Source organism: Petaurus breviceps, unplaced genomic scaffold, assembly GCF_028583685.1.
Source record: "Petaurus breviceps papuanus isolate PSGF00001 unplaced genomic scaffold, PetGlider_PUasm1.0 91133, whole genome shotgun sequence".
NCBI lineage: Eukaryota > Metazoa > Chordata > Mammalia > Diprotodontia > Petauridae > Petaurus > Petaurus breviceps.
In genome coordinates this window covers 74,954,056-74,972,951 of record NW_027187419.1, presented here as the reverse complement: position 1 = coordinate 74,972,951, position 18,896 = coordinate 74,954,056, and the positions used below count along the sequence as shown (strand labels likewise).

The window sequence follows — 18,896 nt, the reverse complement described above, 5'->3', positions numbered from 1 at the left end:
TATCTCATAATTCCTAACTGTCAAATCAGGCATACTTATACAGAAGAAAATGCAACATAACTTATTTAAAAACCTTTGCTGACAAGAACACACAGACAAGTCAAAACACAACAGTCCCCATTCCATGTTTTGTTACCTGTTCAAAATTTGTAGGAAGATGAGGTCCCAGCCTCATTAGTAGATACCACCAGACTTCCAGTTTCGTCAGTGCTAGAGCTTCTGTTCTCACATGGATAGAGCTCAAAGGCTGCATTAGCAACTTGAGTCGTTTTGTGCTGCACAATATGTCTTTAGATTTTAGAACAGATTAAAAAATACATAGCTGAATTTGAGATGAACAATCACACCTTAAGTTTACTAAAAATGCTACTTCAAACAGAAATTAAGTTAAAATAAAGGCATACATCGAATCAATAATTATCCATAAGAGATTAACTTATACAGAAAAAACTTATAAGCAATCTTATCATAGTCAATTCAATTATTCAGAGCACAAATTTTATGATATATTCATGTCTCAATATTAGATCTGACTTCCTCCACTCAGTGTTTGATAGGTTAATCAGTATGTATTACCAATATAAGGCCTTTAATGGCAAGGGTGTTGCAGCACTGCTTCACTGATCCCTTTCTTTAAACTCCTTTTGTGTTAAATCACTACCAAGGCATTTTAATGACACTAATGGATGATATGTGAGCCACCCAAAATGACATGTTATACCACTAAAAAGAAGCAGTATATAGACTCAGTTCTTAATACATTTGCAAAGTACATTAACATACTAATGTGAGCTTTATAATTCCCTATTAAACAGGTACCACAGGTATTATGTCCATTTTACAGGTAAGGAAACTCAGGTTCAGAGAATAAGTGATTTGATCATGATGACACATCTAGGATCAGAATGGAACCTTGGTCTGCCTGATTCCCTATCCAGGAATCACTCTGCTGCCTGCTACTACTGATTATGGGCCACAAACAAGTTTTGTCATACGATCATTTTAGGGAAAAAGCCCTGAACTACATCTAAGGCACTATAATAGGCACATCAACAATTCAAAATACTAAATTAAAAAGAATTACAATGAGAAGATATAATTTCATTTCTTCTCCTTCTGTATTTGGCAATAAATAAAAAAAAATTCAATATGTTTAAAACTTTTTAACTTACCTGGATTTAATGCAAAATTATCTATCAAACTCTTCCAAGCAATAAATGCAATTTTCTTTATCACAGGTGCTCCACTACGAAATCCAAGTTCTTCTAGTTGTAACAATGAGTTGATAAAACTCCCACTTCGATGAAGAGTCTAGAGATAACAAAATACTAAAAGTAAAAAATTTTAGGGGTGGCTAGGTGACACAGTGAATAGAGCACTGGCCCTGGAGTCAGGAGGACCTGAGTTTGAATCTGGCCTCAGACACTTAACACAAAACTAGCCATGTGACCATGGGCAAGTCACTTAACCCCAATTGCCCTACCTTCCCCTCTCCAAAAAAGCAAAAAATAAATAAAAACTTAAAGTTCAGAAGAAAGTCTATAGTAATATGAAAAGACTTTAAATGTGCAAAAATCAATGACTGTATAGTATGACATACCCTAAGAAAGTCACTGATAAGAAGAAAGGCCCTACATACATCAAAAATTTTACCTAGCACTTTTTGTACTTGCAAAGAACTGGAAACAAAGCTGGTGACCACTGATTGGGAAGCATCAAGAAAAAAATCCATGTGGTACACAAATGTAATGGAATATTACTCTGTCATAAAATGACAAACACAACAAAATGATAAATAAAATAGACAATTGTGAAAAGACTTACAAAGTATACCAAACTAAGAAAACAACATAAGACTATAACAACATAAACGAACAATGACAAAACAACTGAAATGTTGCAAAATTACAAACAGCAAGCCTGACCTCAGAGATGAAAAGTACACCTTCCCCCACTCCTTTGTAAGGTGGTATGTATACTTTGATAAAGAACTATAATTAGTCAAGACTGTTTTGATGTATCAATATGTTTTGTTGATTCCCTCCCCCCTTTCTTTCTTTTAAAAATCTTTTGTTCTTAGGGATGGTACAGGATTAATGGGGGTGGTGTACAAGAATTTTAATGAATGTTAAGACAAAAGATAAACAACTAAGACTACTGCTTAAATTGGTAGCCCAACTCCCACATACTAATTCCACAACAAACTGTGGTATGTAAATGAAATACTGTTGTTTAATGTTCTAGTAGAATTTAACTCTTAGTGACCCCATCTGGGGTTTTCTTGGCAAAGATACCAGAAGTTTGTCATTTCCTTCTCTAGCTCATTTTACAGATGAGGAACTGAAGCAAACAGGGTTAAGTGACTTGCCCAGAGTCCTAACGCAAGTGTCTGAGGCTAGATTTGAAGTCAGGAAGATGAGTCTTGCTGATTTCAAGCCCTGTACTCCATCCACTGTGCCACCTAGCTGCTCAAAAATGATAAAATGTTACTGTGCTGTTAAAAATAAATAATACCAGTAAGTATGTAAAGTGAGCAAAGAAACAACTATACACAACAATGTAAAGAACAACCACAAAACAATCAATGAAAATGAATTTTGTGAAATATAAGGAACAAAGTGACTTTTTTTTTGGTTAGTTAATTTTGGGGAATTTCTCTTCCATTTTACTTCTTTAAAATTTTTTTTAAAATAAAGAATAGCTCTCTGGAAAAGGAAAGAGAAAGAATATAAGGGATTTAAAAACAAAAAATATCAATAAAAATCTATTTTTGAAATTCCATCAGATAGATCAAGTAATGATCAAGAAAATCTATTAAAAAAACTAAAGTAAATGACTTTATCTACCCTAGAATTGTACAAAATCAGCCAGAAGCCCATGGACAATAGGAAAGAGGGAACCACCAAAAAAGTCAGCCAAAGTAAAAAATGCAAAAGCCTCCCAACAACAAAACAGAGACGAGGTAGAAATGCCTCTAGTCTGCAAGGTTTGTATTATATGCAGGGTCAGCAAGAATAAAGGCCTCCCACGAGAAATTCAAATGACTGCTGTAAATTCATACTGTGGACAGGACCACATAAGCAACAAGTAACAGCAACATCTAGTTCAGATGCACTAGTAATCAGATTGTGCCACCCCACATCCAGGGGCACCTGGCTGAATAATGAATAAAAAATGTGATGAGAAACTATAGTTAAGTAACCTCATCTATCCCATAACAGCATAAGGAGTAGCCCAGATGTCCAGGGGCAACAGGAAAGGGAGATGCCAGAAAGTCAGAGACAGCACACATAAATAGGACAGAAGTCCCTCATTGTGTCCTGCAATAGACGACATAACCTGCTACTTTAATCCAAAAGCAACTGAGGGCTCCTCTAAGAAAGCCCCCAGGGAAGGTGACCTTAGAAAGGGACAGGGACAATTCACAGTTCATCCCCTCTTCCCCCTAGGAGTTCTCAAATCAGGAAAATCTAGGACCATGGTCTCCAAAAAGTCCATGGAAATCTGTCCAGAGATGTCAAAGGACCCTGCAGAGTCAGCAAAGCACAAAGACACAACCCAAGAAATAGAGGCTAATAAAGCAATCTAGATAGCTATCAAGTGAGGTCTTCCACCTACCCAAAGTAACAGCAAGGGGGATTTCTAACCCTGGCACAAAGGTGCTCTAATTCAAGAATTATAACTAGAAATGAGTAAATGGAAGACACCAACTACTCTACAGAATTATAGAACCACTAACAATCCAAAATCCAAACCAGAAGAAAGTAACCCCATAACATATTCAAGCAATACTCGGGGTTTTCAACAAGGAACTACATGGATTCATGGAAGAAACTGATAAAACTAATAAAAGAAAAGCAAGTGATAAAATATTAAACAAAAGCTCTGAAAGAAAAAAATTTTTAAAACAGCACAGAATACAAAGTGGTAAACTTTACCCAAACCAGAATAGAATAAACTGCATGAAACAATAAAACATACTAAAAAAAAAAAAACACAAAACCATAAGAATGAAAAAAAAAAATGTATAACTGCTATCAAAAAACTGACCTGAAAAATAGGTCAAAGGGAAATAATCTAAGAATTAGACCCTGGAAAACCATTATAAAAAAACCTTAAGACATGGGATTTCAAAAATCATAAATTGAAACTTCTCAGATTTATTAAAACTAGAAGGTAAAGACAGAATCTACAAAAAATCTTGGGAAAGATATAGTCCAAATTCAGAGCTTCTAAGTCAAAGATAAAATCCTGCAAACAAGAAGAAAAATTTCAAGTACCAAGAACCCAGAATCAGGATGATATAAGACCTGGCAGATTCTACCATAAGAACTGATCTTCATGTACAATGTTCCAAAAGGCAAAAGATATAGAACAAGAGCAACTAGGCCAGCAAAAACAAATATAATCCTACTGAAGAAAAATGGAATATAGTACTTTCAAACATTTCTGGTGAAAATAGCAGAGCTAGGGGCGGCCAGGTAGCACAGCGAGTAAGGGCACCGGCCCCAGTGTCGGGATGACCTGGGGATCGAATCCAGGCTCAGACACTTAGCACCTATTCAGAAACACCTGGCCATGTAACCTTGAGCAAGTTACTTAACCCCAATTGCTTTAAAAAAAAAATAGCAGAGCTCAAATTTTAAAATACATACACAAGAGTCAAGAGAAAACTAGAAGGCAAATTTACTGGACCAAATAAAGAACATTATTTGATAATGGAGAACTAACACTCTAATAGAAGTCAAGAAGTATTTAAGTGCCTACTATGTGTTAGGCACTGTGCTAAGTGACAGAAAGAACAAGTATCCCTCGAGGTAAACGTCTTCCATTGAGAGAGTAAAGATAGAGGATCTGGCATTGGATTGGTTCTATTCTGAGGACCGAAGAAGGTAAAGAGAAGGGAGAGTCAAAGGAATACAGAGTATTAAAATAAGGAAAACATTAAAAGGGAGTGGAACTTTTTATTTCTCATAAATGAGATATTTAAGAAAAATATAGAAACATAACAGTAAGGGCTGGAGAATGAAGAGATCAAATAAAACTCACTCTTAACTAAAGTGGACAAAAGGACAAGTGAATATAAGCATACACTGCAAAATAAAAGTATATTAAACTGAACACGAAAAGATCAGAGATAGGGAAAGGGAAAGTTAAGGAGGATAATACAAGGGAAGAAATAATGACAAGCAAAACAAATCAACTTTCAAAGGTAGATTCTGAAGGAGGAATCAAAAGAACAGAAACACAACTAAAAATTGAGAGGGGTACCCACAAATTAAGGACTGGATGAACAAATTGTGGCACAGTATAATGGAATATTAACTGAGCCAAAAAATTTCAAGCTCTGTTTACAGAATATTGGTTAAACTTTTATGAACTAATGCAGAGTAAAAAGAACAGAAAAAGAAGCACAGAAAAACAACTCTCAAAGTCTTTAACGACTTGTCATAGCAATGGTCAACCCTAACTATAGAGATTCAACGATGAAGCATGTGACCTACCTCCTGACAAAGGGACAGACCAATGGTACAAAAAGCCATTTTTGGACAAGGTCATTCTAGATCTGTCTTCCTTTAGTGTTCTTACAAGTATTTTTCCCCTTTTATAATGAGAAGGTAGCAATGTGAAGCTAACAGCAGTAATGCAAAAGAGAGCAAGTGAACCTTTTTTTTACTCAAAGAGAACATAATATTGAAAGAAGGGTACAGACAAGCAGGACAGCTTCAGAAATGTTTAATATGTACTTTTTTTTTTAAAGCAAGCTGTATATGTAATAGAGATTCAAGGTTTCATATATAATCCTTTTTAATGTTCTTTGTAATTCTTTTGATATTTTTTCTTTTTTTTAAGTTGAGAATTAAAAAAATAAATTTTATAAAATAGGAACAGTATCATAACTCCAAGTCATAAACACATTAAGAATTTATTATCCTGGGAAAATGTACTTACCTTTCCAAGAAGTTTAACAAACAAAGGCCATAATTTCAACACATATGTCTCATTTTTACTCATGAAGAGCTTCTGTAGTTCTGGAATTAGTTTCTGGGGAAAAAATATTTTTATAGGGAAAAATAGGTGATGAAAGGAAGAAAAGAATTATAAAGAAATAACGGTTAAGACTCTGCTCTCAATCAATAATTTTGTTCGTAAAACAAGTTTTAAAAACCCTTTTTAAATAGCTAAAACCTTAGAAAATAAAGCACCCCACTAAAAAAAGTTGTTTAATAAATTTGTAAAATGTGCTTTCAGTTATAAAGGGATTTCTCTAAATGAATTATTATGAAATTCTGATACAATTCTCCACCATGTTAACATACAGTGACTAAATTACTCAATATTTCACAATAGACTTGATATTCTTTATTCCCTAATTTAAAGATATCACAAGTTTTGAGAGTCAAGTGTAGCAAAATTTAAGCAGTTTCTAAAATATTAATAACTTTACAATATTCACTTTTAACAGTTATCATTAATACGAACTGAAACCTATTAAGGCTGATATAGGTAATAGTGGTTTCAAAAACAGATGATATAACAATTCTCCTTCATGGGAATTGAAAGAGTTGGGATTCCGGGGATAACTGAGGTTCCTTCCTAATGTTGTTGCTTTCTCTTTATGGCATTCAAATTTTAGCCTACTTCATACCTATCACTGACTGATACCAACTATCCTTGCATAAAATTCTTAGGAGGTAATCTTACTTGAGAAGTCCTTCATAGAAACCTTTAGCAAGGGCAGGTTTTGCCAAAAGGTACATCTCTCACTCTTACAATTTTCCATTATTTAAAAGAAATACCAATGCAAAATACCAAAGTTTAATGTTCTGTCACTCCCTTAACCAGTACACTCAATAAAAGACATGATGATGCAATGTGGAAGTAGTCATTTCACCCAAACAGAAAAGTCATCATTAAGATGAAAATACTTTAATTGCCTATCCCAGAAGTGTCAAAATTGACGCAGCTCTCATATCTCTCCCATGGGGCCAAATCAGATTAAAATGTAATAGGAAAATGTTTAACAAAATAAAAATATAGGGGGGCGGCTAAGTGGCACAGTGAATAGAGCACGAGTCAAAGAGGACCTGAGTTGGAAATCCGGCCTCACACACTTCACACAAAAAACTAGCTATGTGACCTTGGGCAAGTCACTTAACCACAACTGCCCTCTAAAAAGCAAAATAAAAAAAAATAAAAATATAATACAACACAGAAATGTTAATTAGTAGTTCATTTTCTATTTGAGTTTGTTATGACTGGGTCCTTATCACAGTGAAGTGACTAGGTTATTAGAAGATTATTCTAATGGGAGATTCTCTGGCAGGCTCCATATAAAGCTTTTGACATACTGAATCTTGAATCTGCTGTCCAAGGATGGTATAGGCTAGCCACTAGGTAATGATTTTTTTCCCCCAATTTTTATCTTGTTAAGATAACAGGGAAAACAGGGTATACTGAAAAGGTAATCTGATTCAGTCAAAAGACTAAGAATGTAATCTTCAGAGTACTGCTTTGCCTCTCAAAAATACTTAGCCTATGTTATTTTGTGTAGTATCATATCCTCCTTATAGTAAACATCATGAGGGCATAGATTCTAACCTAAAAACCTTACTTCCAACACCTAACAAATGCACTAATATGTTTATAAGAACATCCTTGGACTTTGGAGTAAGAAGATCTAAACTCAAAATCCTGCTAGAGATACCTCTCTCAGTTCTAATTTCATCATTTGTGAAATGGGGATAACAATACCTATCTTTCAGAGTTGTTGTGAGGACCAAAATGACAAAATACTTTGCAAACCTTAAAACTCTATATTACTTCTTAGTATAATCATGTTAGAATAAATCACATTTTAAGCTCCTTTCCAATCAAGGCTCCTGGATGCCATTATAAAACATTTTAAAATGATTAACTTAAAACATTAAAATAAATATGAAAAACATCACTTAACACAAAAAAGTACCATACGTGAAATTAGCAAAAACAAATTTCAGCATAATGAACTATCAAAAAAACTTTCAAAAGAAAAACCTACAAATCTGGAACTCAATAAAACATCAATTTACAATTAGAAAAAAAAAACAATTACTAATTCAATATCTCAAATAATAGAGGGAAAAGGCTGACTTTGAAATTTTTATAAAATCTTTAGTTTTAATATTAAACATAGCCCAATATTAGTAGGCAATGTTAAATACTGGGCATTATCTTACTAAGAAAATACAACATGTAAAAATAATTTTCTGCCCTTACAATTCTTTTTGTCCTTAGTTTCCCAAGAAATTTAAGATTAAAAAAAAAAATGTTAAATACCACTTACAGTTGTCATAAGCTGCTCAGTAACAGCTGCTACTTCTTGCTGTTTCTTGAGCAACAATGGCATTCCCATCTCTAATGCTGTTGCTCCCCGCAAATGTACCTTTTGTGCTGAATGCACCACTAAAGGTATAATCAGTTTTGCCCATCTTACTGCTTCTTCTTCCATCTGAACAGGGGCTTGCTCTATTAGTCTGAAAAGAATAGAAATAAATGTTTAGGAAAAGAGCTTGTGTAAATGTAAATATTTAAGTCCCAAGTCATTTGCAAGTGATTAGTAAATTTTTCTCCAGAAAATTACCTTGCCAATACCAATATTACATAATAGGTTGGTGACTAAAATTGCACATATTTCCAAAGATCTGCAATCTTTGAAATCTATATCCAGAATTCAACTCCATATGAAGATTTATTAAATACCTACTATATGCAAGGTACTATGTTAGCTGCTAAGGATACAAGACAAGAAAGTCCTTGTTATTGTCAAGGAGTATATCATTACAGTCAAAATGAGGTAAAGTTACAAAAGAAACATAAAAGAAATGCATGGTTAAGTTCAGGAGGAAGAAAATACTAACAATTGCCGAAAGGGTGTAGGACTCAAGTAAGACTATAAAAGGAGGTAGCACTTGATCTGAGCTTTAGAAAGTTGAAAGAATATATTTCAGGAATAGAGGAGGTCTGGAAAAGCAACTAAGGACAGCTACTACTTCCAGAGTTTGCCTGGAATGCAGAATGCATGAAGGAGATTAATGTGAAATAAGGCTGGAAAAAAAAACAGAAAGTAAGGCTATCAAGGACTACTTAACAGTTTATATTTTATAAGAAAGCAACAGGGAACCACTTAAGGTCTTTGAGCAAGAAAATTATGTTAGCCCTGTGGCTTAAGAAGGAAATGGGTTAGGTAAGAAGTTGGGAGATGCAACACTAGATTTCAATGGAACAATTAGGATCTATCTGTAGATAGATGTTATCTTTTTCCATATAATTTATATACACATATACACACACATTTAGAAATCATCTGTACAAAAATAACTGACTGGGAAGGGGGGGTGATCAAGGAAGAGGGAATGAGAGGAAAAAAATGGAGGGAGACGAGAGGAGAGACCCTATGATGATCCAGTAGGAGACTAAGAAAGAGGAAAGTCAGAAAGGAAGAAGGAAAAGCACAGAGAATATCATGGAAATCACAGGAGCACCAACTATTTAGAAAGAACACGTGGTCAACAATGTCACAAGGTACAAAAAGGCAAAGAGAGACTGAAGAAAGAAAATAAGTTACAAGATTTGGCCGTCAAAATAATTATTGGTATAACTCGTAGTCTTGCTCAACTTTTTAAGGATATTATATAGGTGAGAGAATCACACTCTAGACAATGAAAACTAGGTAATTAGCAAATTCATTCTCACAACACACAGAATATATTGTGGGATCTACCTGGCACAACTCTGTCAAACCCATTGAATAGCTATGTGAGATTAACCAAGCAACATCAGCAAACACACTGTAGTGCCTTATTTTCACAACTTTTAAATGTAAGTAAATTTTTAAGGCAGAATTATTTTTAAGAGTTTTGTTTTTTTGGAGGGAAGAAGGTGGGCCAATTGGGGTTAGGTGACTTGCCCAAGGTCACAGGGCTAGTTTTGCATTAAGTGTCTGAGACAGGATTTGAGCCCAGGTCCTCTTGACTCCAAAGCTGTGCCCTATTCACAATGCCACCTAGCCACCCCTGCCAGATTTTTACAACAACACTCTCCTATTTAACATTTTACAGGTACCACTTTGCCAGTCTCCTTTGCTGGATCCTTGAAATCATACCCACTGACTGTGAGTACTCTACAGGTCTCTCTCCTGGGCCCTTTTCTCCCTCTATTCTACTTGACTTAGTGATCTCATTAGCTCCCATGAATTTAGTGATCACTTCTATGCTGATGGGCAGCTAGAGTAAAGGACCTGGATTCACTACGATTCATCTTCCCTAGTTCAAATCTGGCCTCAGATACTTACTAGCTGCATGACCCTGGGCAAGTCACTTAATCCTGTTTGCCTCAGTTTCCCCATCTGTAAAATTAGCTGGAGAAGGAAATGACAAACCACTCCAGTATCTCTGCCAAGAAAATCCCAAAAGGGGTCACTGAGTCAGACTTAACTGAAAACAATCGAACAACCCTAGTTCAAAATTTTCTATCCTTCCCCAACCTCTCTGTTGAACTTGTCTCACACCTCAAACTGTCTTTTAGTCATCTTAAACTGGTTATTCTGCAGACAATTTAAACTCAGCAAGTCCAAAACCCAAATCATTATCTTTCCCTCTAAACCCTCTTTTCTTTCAAACATCCCTATTACTAGGCTCAAAACCTAGGTGTCATTCTGAACTCTTCACTCTCACTCCTCATATCTAACTTATTGCTAAGGCCCGTCAACTTCACCTTTACAATGCCTCTCAAAAAGTTCCCTTCTCTATTCTGATACTGCCTTCATCTTGGTATAGGACCTTGTCACTTAACACTTGAACTATGCAATAACCTGCCGTTGGGTCTGCCTGCCACAAGTATCACTCCAATCCATCTTTTATCTGCCAAAGTGATGTTCCTCAAGTGCAAGTCCAACCATGTCATCCCTCTACTCAATAAACTCCAATGGCTCTCGATCACCTCCAAGTTCAAATACAAAATCCCCTGGGGCATTCAAATCTATTCATAAATTAGCAATCCCCTTTCCTTGCCCCTCAGTTTTCTTGTATCTTACATCTCTAAGCATACTGATCCAGGGGCATTGGTCCCCTTGCTGTTTCACAATCAGATACTCCATCTTGAGAATAAAGGCATTTCCTCTGGCTGTCCTTCATTCCTGGAGCGTTGTTCCTCCACCTACAGAACTCTCTGAGACTTTTAAGTCCCAACTAAAATCCCATCTTCTACAGGAAGCCTTTCATAACACCTCTTAACTCTATTACCTTCCTTCTGTTAATTATATCCTATATATAGCTTGTTTATACATATTTCCTTGTTGTTCTCCCATTACATTGTGAGCTTCCTGAGGACAGGAACTGTTTTTGTCCTCTTTTTGAACCCTCATGGCTTAGAACAATGCTGGCACATAGTAGGTCCCTTAATAAATGCTTACTAGTTAGGATCCTAGGTTTGACATTTGCACAGGAGACAATAGAAAATAATAGTACAGATAGTCCCCAACTTGCAGCCACCACCCTTATCTATAGCCTACCATTCACTTATTTCCAAGTGTTTGATGATCAATATTAACAGGTCTTACACAACAGCAAGAAATCAAGTGTTTAGCCATATTATTTTGATCACTCTCTTCAAATGAATCTGTCTACCAGCTGAATGAGCATATTGCGTACAGGTGAGAGAAAATAAAGCAGCGGGTTTCCTATGCACCACTCTGGTATTCAAGAAATCAGTCCCACCATTTATGAAATGGTACCCTAGAGCACATTTCAACTAATAACTGAGATTTAGGCAATGAAATACCTTGCATGTTAATAGTCTACTCCCTCAAATATCCTAAGCATATCAATATTATTTTAATAAGCATGACATTCAAATATACATACCGTATGATAACATTTAGTGCTTCATAATCAACCACCATAGAATGCACATCCACCTTATTAAATACTACTTCTAACATGGTAATTATACTGGATACCTAGAAAAGATATATATAGAAATAATCAAGCCTAATTTCAATATGCATAGGAAGTAACATAAACATAAAAAACAACCTACACCTACCGCTTTGCCAACAACTTCACTGGGAAATGTCTGTTTAGACATCACCCAGAGTGCTCGAGTACGCGTGTTTTTGTCTGTACTCTTTGTGGCACTATCAGTCAGCTGTGAAAGCAGCTCTTGCATTTCTTTTTCTGGAAAAAAAAATTAAAATTGGAGTTTTCTTAATTATAGAACATATAAAACCATAAAACTCATTTGCCCTGTACTACTATCAATATTTTTTTAAAAAGATTTTCATGTTACTTCAGGCCTATTCCAAAAACACCAAGTAAAACAAATACACACAAACACATACACACCACAGCAATAAGAATTAGATTTCACAGTTGAAATGATAGTTTTACAATGTGCAATTGTAATAATGTCAAAACACATTTGGCATAGCAAATTCATAATTACCAAGGTATGTTATGAGTACAAGCATAATATATGTATACATTATGTTTTAGGTGATGCCTACTGGAACATGCACAGGAAGAAAGTTTAGAATAAGAACTACTACGTGTAGCATCTTAAAACGAAAGATACAAAGGTCTACAAAAATAACATGGTATAATGCAAAGAAGCAAAAAGACTGTTCTCTTATGAAATTCTGAAAATTCAAAGTCACAAATAATTTTATACCTGTCAGTCCTGAAGTAATTTGGGGGTTATATAAACAAAACCCCATAGCTTGTAGAGTAGCACTATTCAACTCTGAGTTTTGACTAGAAATGTGAGTCTGAAAAAATAAACACAATCAAAATATCAACTTGAAATTATGATACTGAAATTGAAATAAATTAAGGAAGTTATTTTTAAGAGACAAAAATTATGAAATGACAAAAAGTGATCACTAAGACACCAAAATCAATTCATAAAATGCATCATAATCAATGATGTAATAACACTGCTACAAAGGTTCCTAATTTGCAGTTCATATTAGCATTATATGGTTTGAGCTAACTCTCACTACCTGACCTTGTCAGTGCTATTGCAAACTTGTATTAAGATTTATTTTTATGAAATTTTTAACAGAAAAGGGGATCTCTTAATGACCTGAACTGAAGAAATCCACAAAAAATTGTTCTGAAACCCCACTCACTCATTCCAGTATGCCTCAGAGGAAAAATCTCCAGAGGACCACAGGACTACAAAGAGGATGTTTCAGAGCCCAGACAACTCTATGAAATAGAACATCATAAGATATGATGGCCAAAATAAGTGGTCAGGAAGGAAGGGGTTACTAAGAAAGGCATAATTGTCTAAATGAACTGCCCCCCAAAGGCTCCTGTCACTCTCCCTCCCTTTTCCCCTTAGGCTGGTTAACTGCCTACTCAGGTTCTGTCACCCATAGAAGACTGCCCTCTATGGACCTAGATTGCGGTGATCCACAGAAAGATTAGTCTTTCTTGGGATCAAAGTGGGGAATGTGATAGATGATTAATTGGACTCCTATTTTATTCCAATCAGTATTAATCAGTTTGATATGATTCCATGGGGGTAGTGATTTTAAGCTCTGATTGTTGGTCTCAGAGCTAGCTATGAACTGCAGATTGTAAGTTCCCTTGTTTAATCATAAGAAGCTAACTAGGGGACCTCTACCCTTGTTTTCCTTTGTTATGGTGACCAAGCACAGGGTGACAAAGGTGACTCATTTACCTGGAAAGTCCTCCCAGCTAATTTTGTTGCCCCTCCATCCCTTGTCATCCCTCTATTGCCCAACATGGTGAGATGACGATGAGCACATAGCCAATGAATGAACCTGGCTGCCAGCCTGCAGGCTGCCTCAGCCCATGGATGTTCTCATCAGCTTGGTAGGACCCTTTGGAAGTTCAAGATAAATTGTTAAGGTCTGCTCACTAGCCTGTTTATCAACCAATGGGATTCTATATTTTGCAGTTTCTCCTAGAGCATCATGGGCAAGGCTTATCAAAACCAGTAAGTTTCTGTATTTTTGGTTTGACTTACTTGTTGTATTGTTCAGTTATGAAATACTATAAAACTCATAAGGCCTTGGAGGAAAAGGGCATCTCATATTGGGAAGAAGATCTGAGGTTCACTTCATGAGAAGGGGCCCCAGACTCTTTAATAAAGTGCCACTGGCTCAGAGCTATGCTTCAGTGGTTTTTCTTGCAGACTGGACAATTCTGAAATCACCAGTGGGGTAAGGACAGGAAACAAGAGAAGACATCTAGTATGAGGACAGGGAGGAGGTATAAAGAACATTCTTGGACATAAAGTCTCCCCCACCTAGATATGGGACATTAATGCATGTTTCAAAGCAAAGGAGATAAAGCTAGTAGGGCAGAGAGATAAAATACGAAGACACAGAGAAGGAAAAAATAAAAGTGTAAGTCAGAATTACTTAAGGAGCTTAAGCAAATGCACAAGTAAATTAACTAGAAAAAAATGAGAACTTCCTGATGCTGGAGATAAGGATAAAGACATACAAAGATAAATATGGGAAATTCTATTCCTCAGACTTTATATCACAACTACTCACAATTCTTTTGATTCTCCCTTTGATAGGTCTCATGATTTCTTCCTTTCCATTCCCACAAACTAGTCTAGGAATTCATCACTGACTACAAGAACCACTTAACTGGTGATCAATCTCCTATTACTCTAAGAGCAGATTTGCTAAAGTATCAATTTTTTCCATCACTCTCACACTTTAAAAATTGTGAAAACTCCCCTTTACCTACCTCTAAATTGATCAGTCTTTAACATTCAGAACATCCCTCCACAAATCTCACTGTCCTTACATACTTTAATTTCTCATCATTCCCAGACATAAAATTTTCACTCTTCCTAGGCAAGATTCAGCACTGTCCACCCAAATATCCAGCACACTCATTTCCCTCTTTATACATGATTCTCCCCTTCCTGAAATGCCTTTGTTTCTTTCTCTACTTTTGCCTAACCCCAATCAAACTCATTCTTCAAGGTCCAGGCAAAACACAACATCTGTGACTGGACCAATTCACAGTTGCTCCCATTAGTATATCCACCAGATAGCATGCCCAAGAGGTCAATGACAGAAAGACCCACAAAGTCACTTTTTAGTGAAGCAAAGTAGAAGAAATTAAGTAGATATTCACTGACTAAGGAATGGCTAAACAAATGTACACACATGCAAAGTATATTATTATACTTTAAGAAATAATAAATACAGGGAAGCATAAAGACTTCCAAGAAATAATACCAATGCAGTAAAGCAGAAATAGAAAAATATACAAGTTAAATGGAAATAACCAAACTAATCAAAACTGAATGCTGAAAATATAAGACCCTAAAAATAATAAGACCTAGCTTGATCCCAAAAAAGAAAAAAAGGGGTCATTCCTCCTTCACTGCAGAGGTTGGGGAGATAAGGAATGGGTGTGGAACACTTACAGCCTATCAAAAAAATTTGATAATTAGTTTTGCAAAACTTTTTCTTCCTCTCAAATTTTTTATCATAATAGATGACTTTCTATGAGGCATGGGAAATATTCGGTGATATGTCTATAGGTTCCCTTCTTTACAGTTCAGTAGGATTACAACCCCTTTGTAAAGTGTTACTTAAAAATTTTTTCCAGTCATATCACTGAGGAAAGCAAGCCCATGCCACTCCCCAAACCCTATACTGGAACAAAATAGGAAAAAGGGGTTTAGTAGCAAAGAAATCGAACTAAATTAAAACTTTGAGATCAATAGACTCCGCATTACTGGGAAAACCCTTTACTCTAACTTTATATTAGGACTCTACTCCCCAAGTAAAATTTTAAGTTTCTGGTAGGCAAGGAATGTTTTATATTTCCACATTTACAAAACACAGAATACCAAATATATGGTAGGCCCTCAAATGTCTGGTTCATTTATTGTTCAACTATATGTTAGGAGTTAATTAGAAAGGATAGGAAGTCCCTGCCCTCAAGGAGTTTCCTCAAAAGGGGAAAATACATTAACTTTTAAGTATCTACATGATATTTTATACTGATTGTCTCTTTCTTACTTCCCTCCCTCCCCCATTACAGATCACTAGAACCTTATCAAGCTTCCTATTCACATGCAAAGGGATCTAGTATAAACAAAAGTAGAAGACAGAGAGCCTTAAATTAAATGTCAGTGTTAGTGCAGGCCACAGAACACCACCTCCAGTGTCTGAGAATTCAAATATAAAATGTAGAAACATAAAGAAGATAGAATTATGTTAAAATGTAGCATTTAGTGGTAAGATTTAAGTGGACAGAAGTTTAATGAATATTTACCAAGACACTTTTGGTGCTTCTCAAGTGCCCAAATATGCAGTCCTCAAGAGTCTGCAATCAATGTCAAGCCCATTCCTATGAGAGATACCCTTATGCAGTGGAAAGACACTTGATTTGGAGTCAGAATCTCAGCTCACTTAACACAGTGTAACTTTAGTGATGTCATTTAACCTCTTCAGGATTCAGTGACTCCATCTATAAAGTGAAGAGGTTGGAATGGTTGTCCTCAAAGGTCCCTTCAATTCTAAATTTAATCCTAACTGCAAAGTAAAAATGCTACTTTTAACTTAACCTGCTCAACAGTATCAAAAGTTTCACTTTGAAAATAGTTGTAAAAATAAAGGCTCAAAGAATTTGTAAAACATTTTAATGAACTTCCAAGAGTTACAAACCTTAAATGTTTTGTAAAGGCGAGGAAGCTGTTTCTTGATTTCTACAATGAATTCTTTTCCTTCTTCTCCGGTCAGTCGACTTCAAGAATATGAAGGGAAAAAAATTTAATCATTCTTACTTACTAAAAATTTTGATTCGCTACTGGCTAAAAAGGGGGTCTGTCTTATCAGTGTGATACAACTCCTATACATCATCTCAAAAAAAATTCTAACTAGTTCTGCAACTAAATTTTCTTAAGTACTTTGCAACATTCAAAAAGAATAGTACTTACTGTTGTACAAATAATTACAAATATGTGCGAATCTGTTTACCCAAATAAAAATTAACCCTCTATAACCTTTCAGGAAAATCTTTTGCTAAAAAAAAAAAAAAAAAACCTAGATCCTTTTCAAGCTAGATAAATGAGACCACACACCCACGCTCACACAAAATCCTTAACAACCTCTCATCTGACCTCCTCTAGCCCATCCTGACGAAGAGCACACAAGCCCGATCCTAGGAACATAAATTGTGAGCGGACTGAAGCTTCCCTTCCCATACCTAACTATCCATTCTCCCTTCTCCGCTCCGCTCCACACCCAACCAAGCCTTCGAGGAAATGGGCAAGAGGGGTGGGGGGGAAGGAAAGCAGATACTGGGGCTTGCTTGGTTAGAGAACTAGGAGAGAGAGCCGGGAGAAGCAGGTAAACTGAGACTCACCTAGCCAAGGTCAGGTAGGCATCCACCTGCTCCCCCACAGCGGCCGCGGGATCCTCCAGCGTTTCCAGCAGCGGGGTCAGAGGGCTACAGCCCTGGGCAGTCATGATGGCTACACTTTACTAGAGAGAGACGAAGAGGACCGTGACAGTGAGACGACCCCCTCCCCCAAATACACCCCCGAAATACGCCCAGCCGGACCCCGCACCCCGCCACGCGCGCGGACCCACACGCGCGCACATGCACACCCACCCACAGAAACACAACCGCACACGTGTGCGCCCGCCCGGACCTTCCCCGCCCCCTCCCTGACACTCACCCTCCCTCACGCCGAGCTCCCGCTTTCCGATGGGGGGGGGGGGCCGGAGGTCAAGGCAAGCGGCCCGGCAGCTGGTCGCCCTCCCGCACACGCGCCAGCCCCAACGCTGCCGCCGCCACTCCCGCCGCCACCCGCATCCGGCGCCGACGACGTGAGAATTTCCCGGGCTCTTTTCAACAGGGGGAGGCGCCCGAAGCGAGCTAGGGGCGGGAGGAGGGACCAGTGGGAGGGCGCGTCGGGCCCAGCCGGAGAGCGGAGGGGGGTGGGGCGCGGAGCGGCGCCTCTCACGATCGCCTACCCCCGGTCCGGACCAACCGTGCGTCCCCCACCCGCGGGAACCCCGTTCGCCTGCGCACCCCGCGTGATCCCTGGGCTCGGACGCGAACTCCGGCTCCGGCTCTGGCTTGGCAGGGGGTGGCGCCCGCCCTCTGCCCTCTTGAGAGCGCCGGTCACAGGTTCCGGCCCAGCCTAAAATGGCGGCGGGGGGAGGAAGTGGGGGAGAGGAGGAGGGTCCAGGAGGTGGGGAAGGCGCTGAGTGCGCGGGAGCCAAACTCCTGCGAGAGAAAAGTCCGGGAAAGCGATGCCCGAGCCAATCGAGGCCCGGAGCCTGAGGAGCGGTGAAGTCATCGATCGCTCCCCTCCCATCTCCTCCCCTACTCCATCCCCTTGGGCTTATGGATGCCCTGCAGTTAATATTTTGCCTGTAAGGCGCAGTTTTTTTTTTTTTTTATTGCTGCCTTTTAAAAATTGCCTTGGTGGAATGAAAGAGGTTGGGTTATACCATAGATGAAATACAGACCAACAGGGTTTGCTTTTTTTTTTTCATTCATTCTTAGAACTTAAATAGCATGGTTTTTTTTATGTCATGGATCCCTTTGCCTGTCTGGTGAGACCTATAGACTCCTTTCCAGAATACATAAAATATGATAGGATTACAGAAGAAAGCAATTAGATGGAAATACAATTGTCAAAATATTTCTTAACCAATAAACATTTATCAAGCATTTTCTAAGATCTGGGGATGCAAAAAGAGGCAAAAGACAGTCACTGTAGTGAAGGAACTCACAAAGTTTTTTAAGGCACTTATTTTCTTAAAATCACTATATTTACAAGTGGCCTACAAATTGGGATTCATTTTTCTTTTATAAGTATAGCATTTAGGGGTGGTG

At 37.5% G+C, this 18,896-nt stretch overlaps 1 protein-coding gene across 4 annotated transcripts in view; it reads right to left on the bottom strand.

Annotated features, from left to right (window-relative positions):
- RIF1 (replication timing regulatory factor 1) overlaps nt 1–18,674 on the bottom strand; it is a 63,854-nt gene extending 45,180 nt beyond the window's left edge. For 2 of the 4 annotated variants that reach the window (XM_069079795.1, XM_069079797.1), the window contains exons 1-10: nt 17,728–18,013; nt 17,412–17,530; nt 16,712–16,790; nt 12,709–12,805; nt 12,085–12,215; nt 11,904–11,998; nt 8,327–8,516; nt 5,953–6,045; nt 1,173–1,311; nt 137–288 (exon numbers count right to left, since the gene is read on the bottom strand). In XM_069079795.1, the coding sequence (XP_068935896.1) occupies nt 137–288; nt 1,173–1,311; nt 5,953–6,045; nt 8,327–8,516; nt 11,904–11,998; nt 12,085–12,215; nt 12,709–12,805; nt 16,712–16,790; nt 17,412–17,515 (1,080 nt within the window). In that variant the 5' untranslated portion in view covers nt 17,516–17,530; nt 17,728–18,013. Of the gene's footprint in view, nt 1–136; nt 289–1,172; nt 1,312–5,952; nt 6,046–8,326; nt 8,517–11,903; nt 11,999–12,084; nt 12,216–12,708; nt 12,806–16,711; nt 16,791–17,411; nt 17,531–17,727; nt 18,017–18,083 lie in introns of those variants that run through there. The other 2 variants (XM_069079796.1, XM_069079798.1) reach the window with 2 other exon arrangements.
- Between the last annotated feature and the right edge of the window lie 222 nt (nt 18,675–18,896).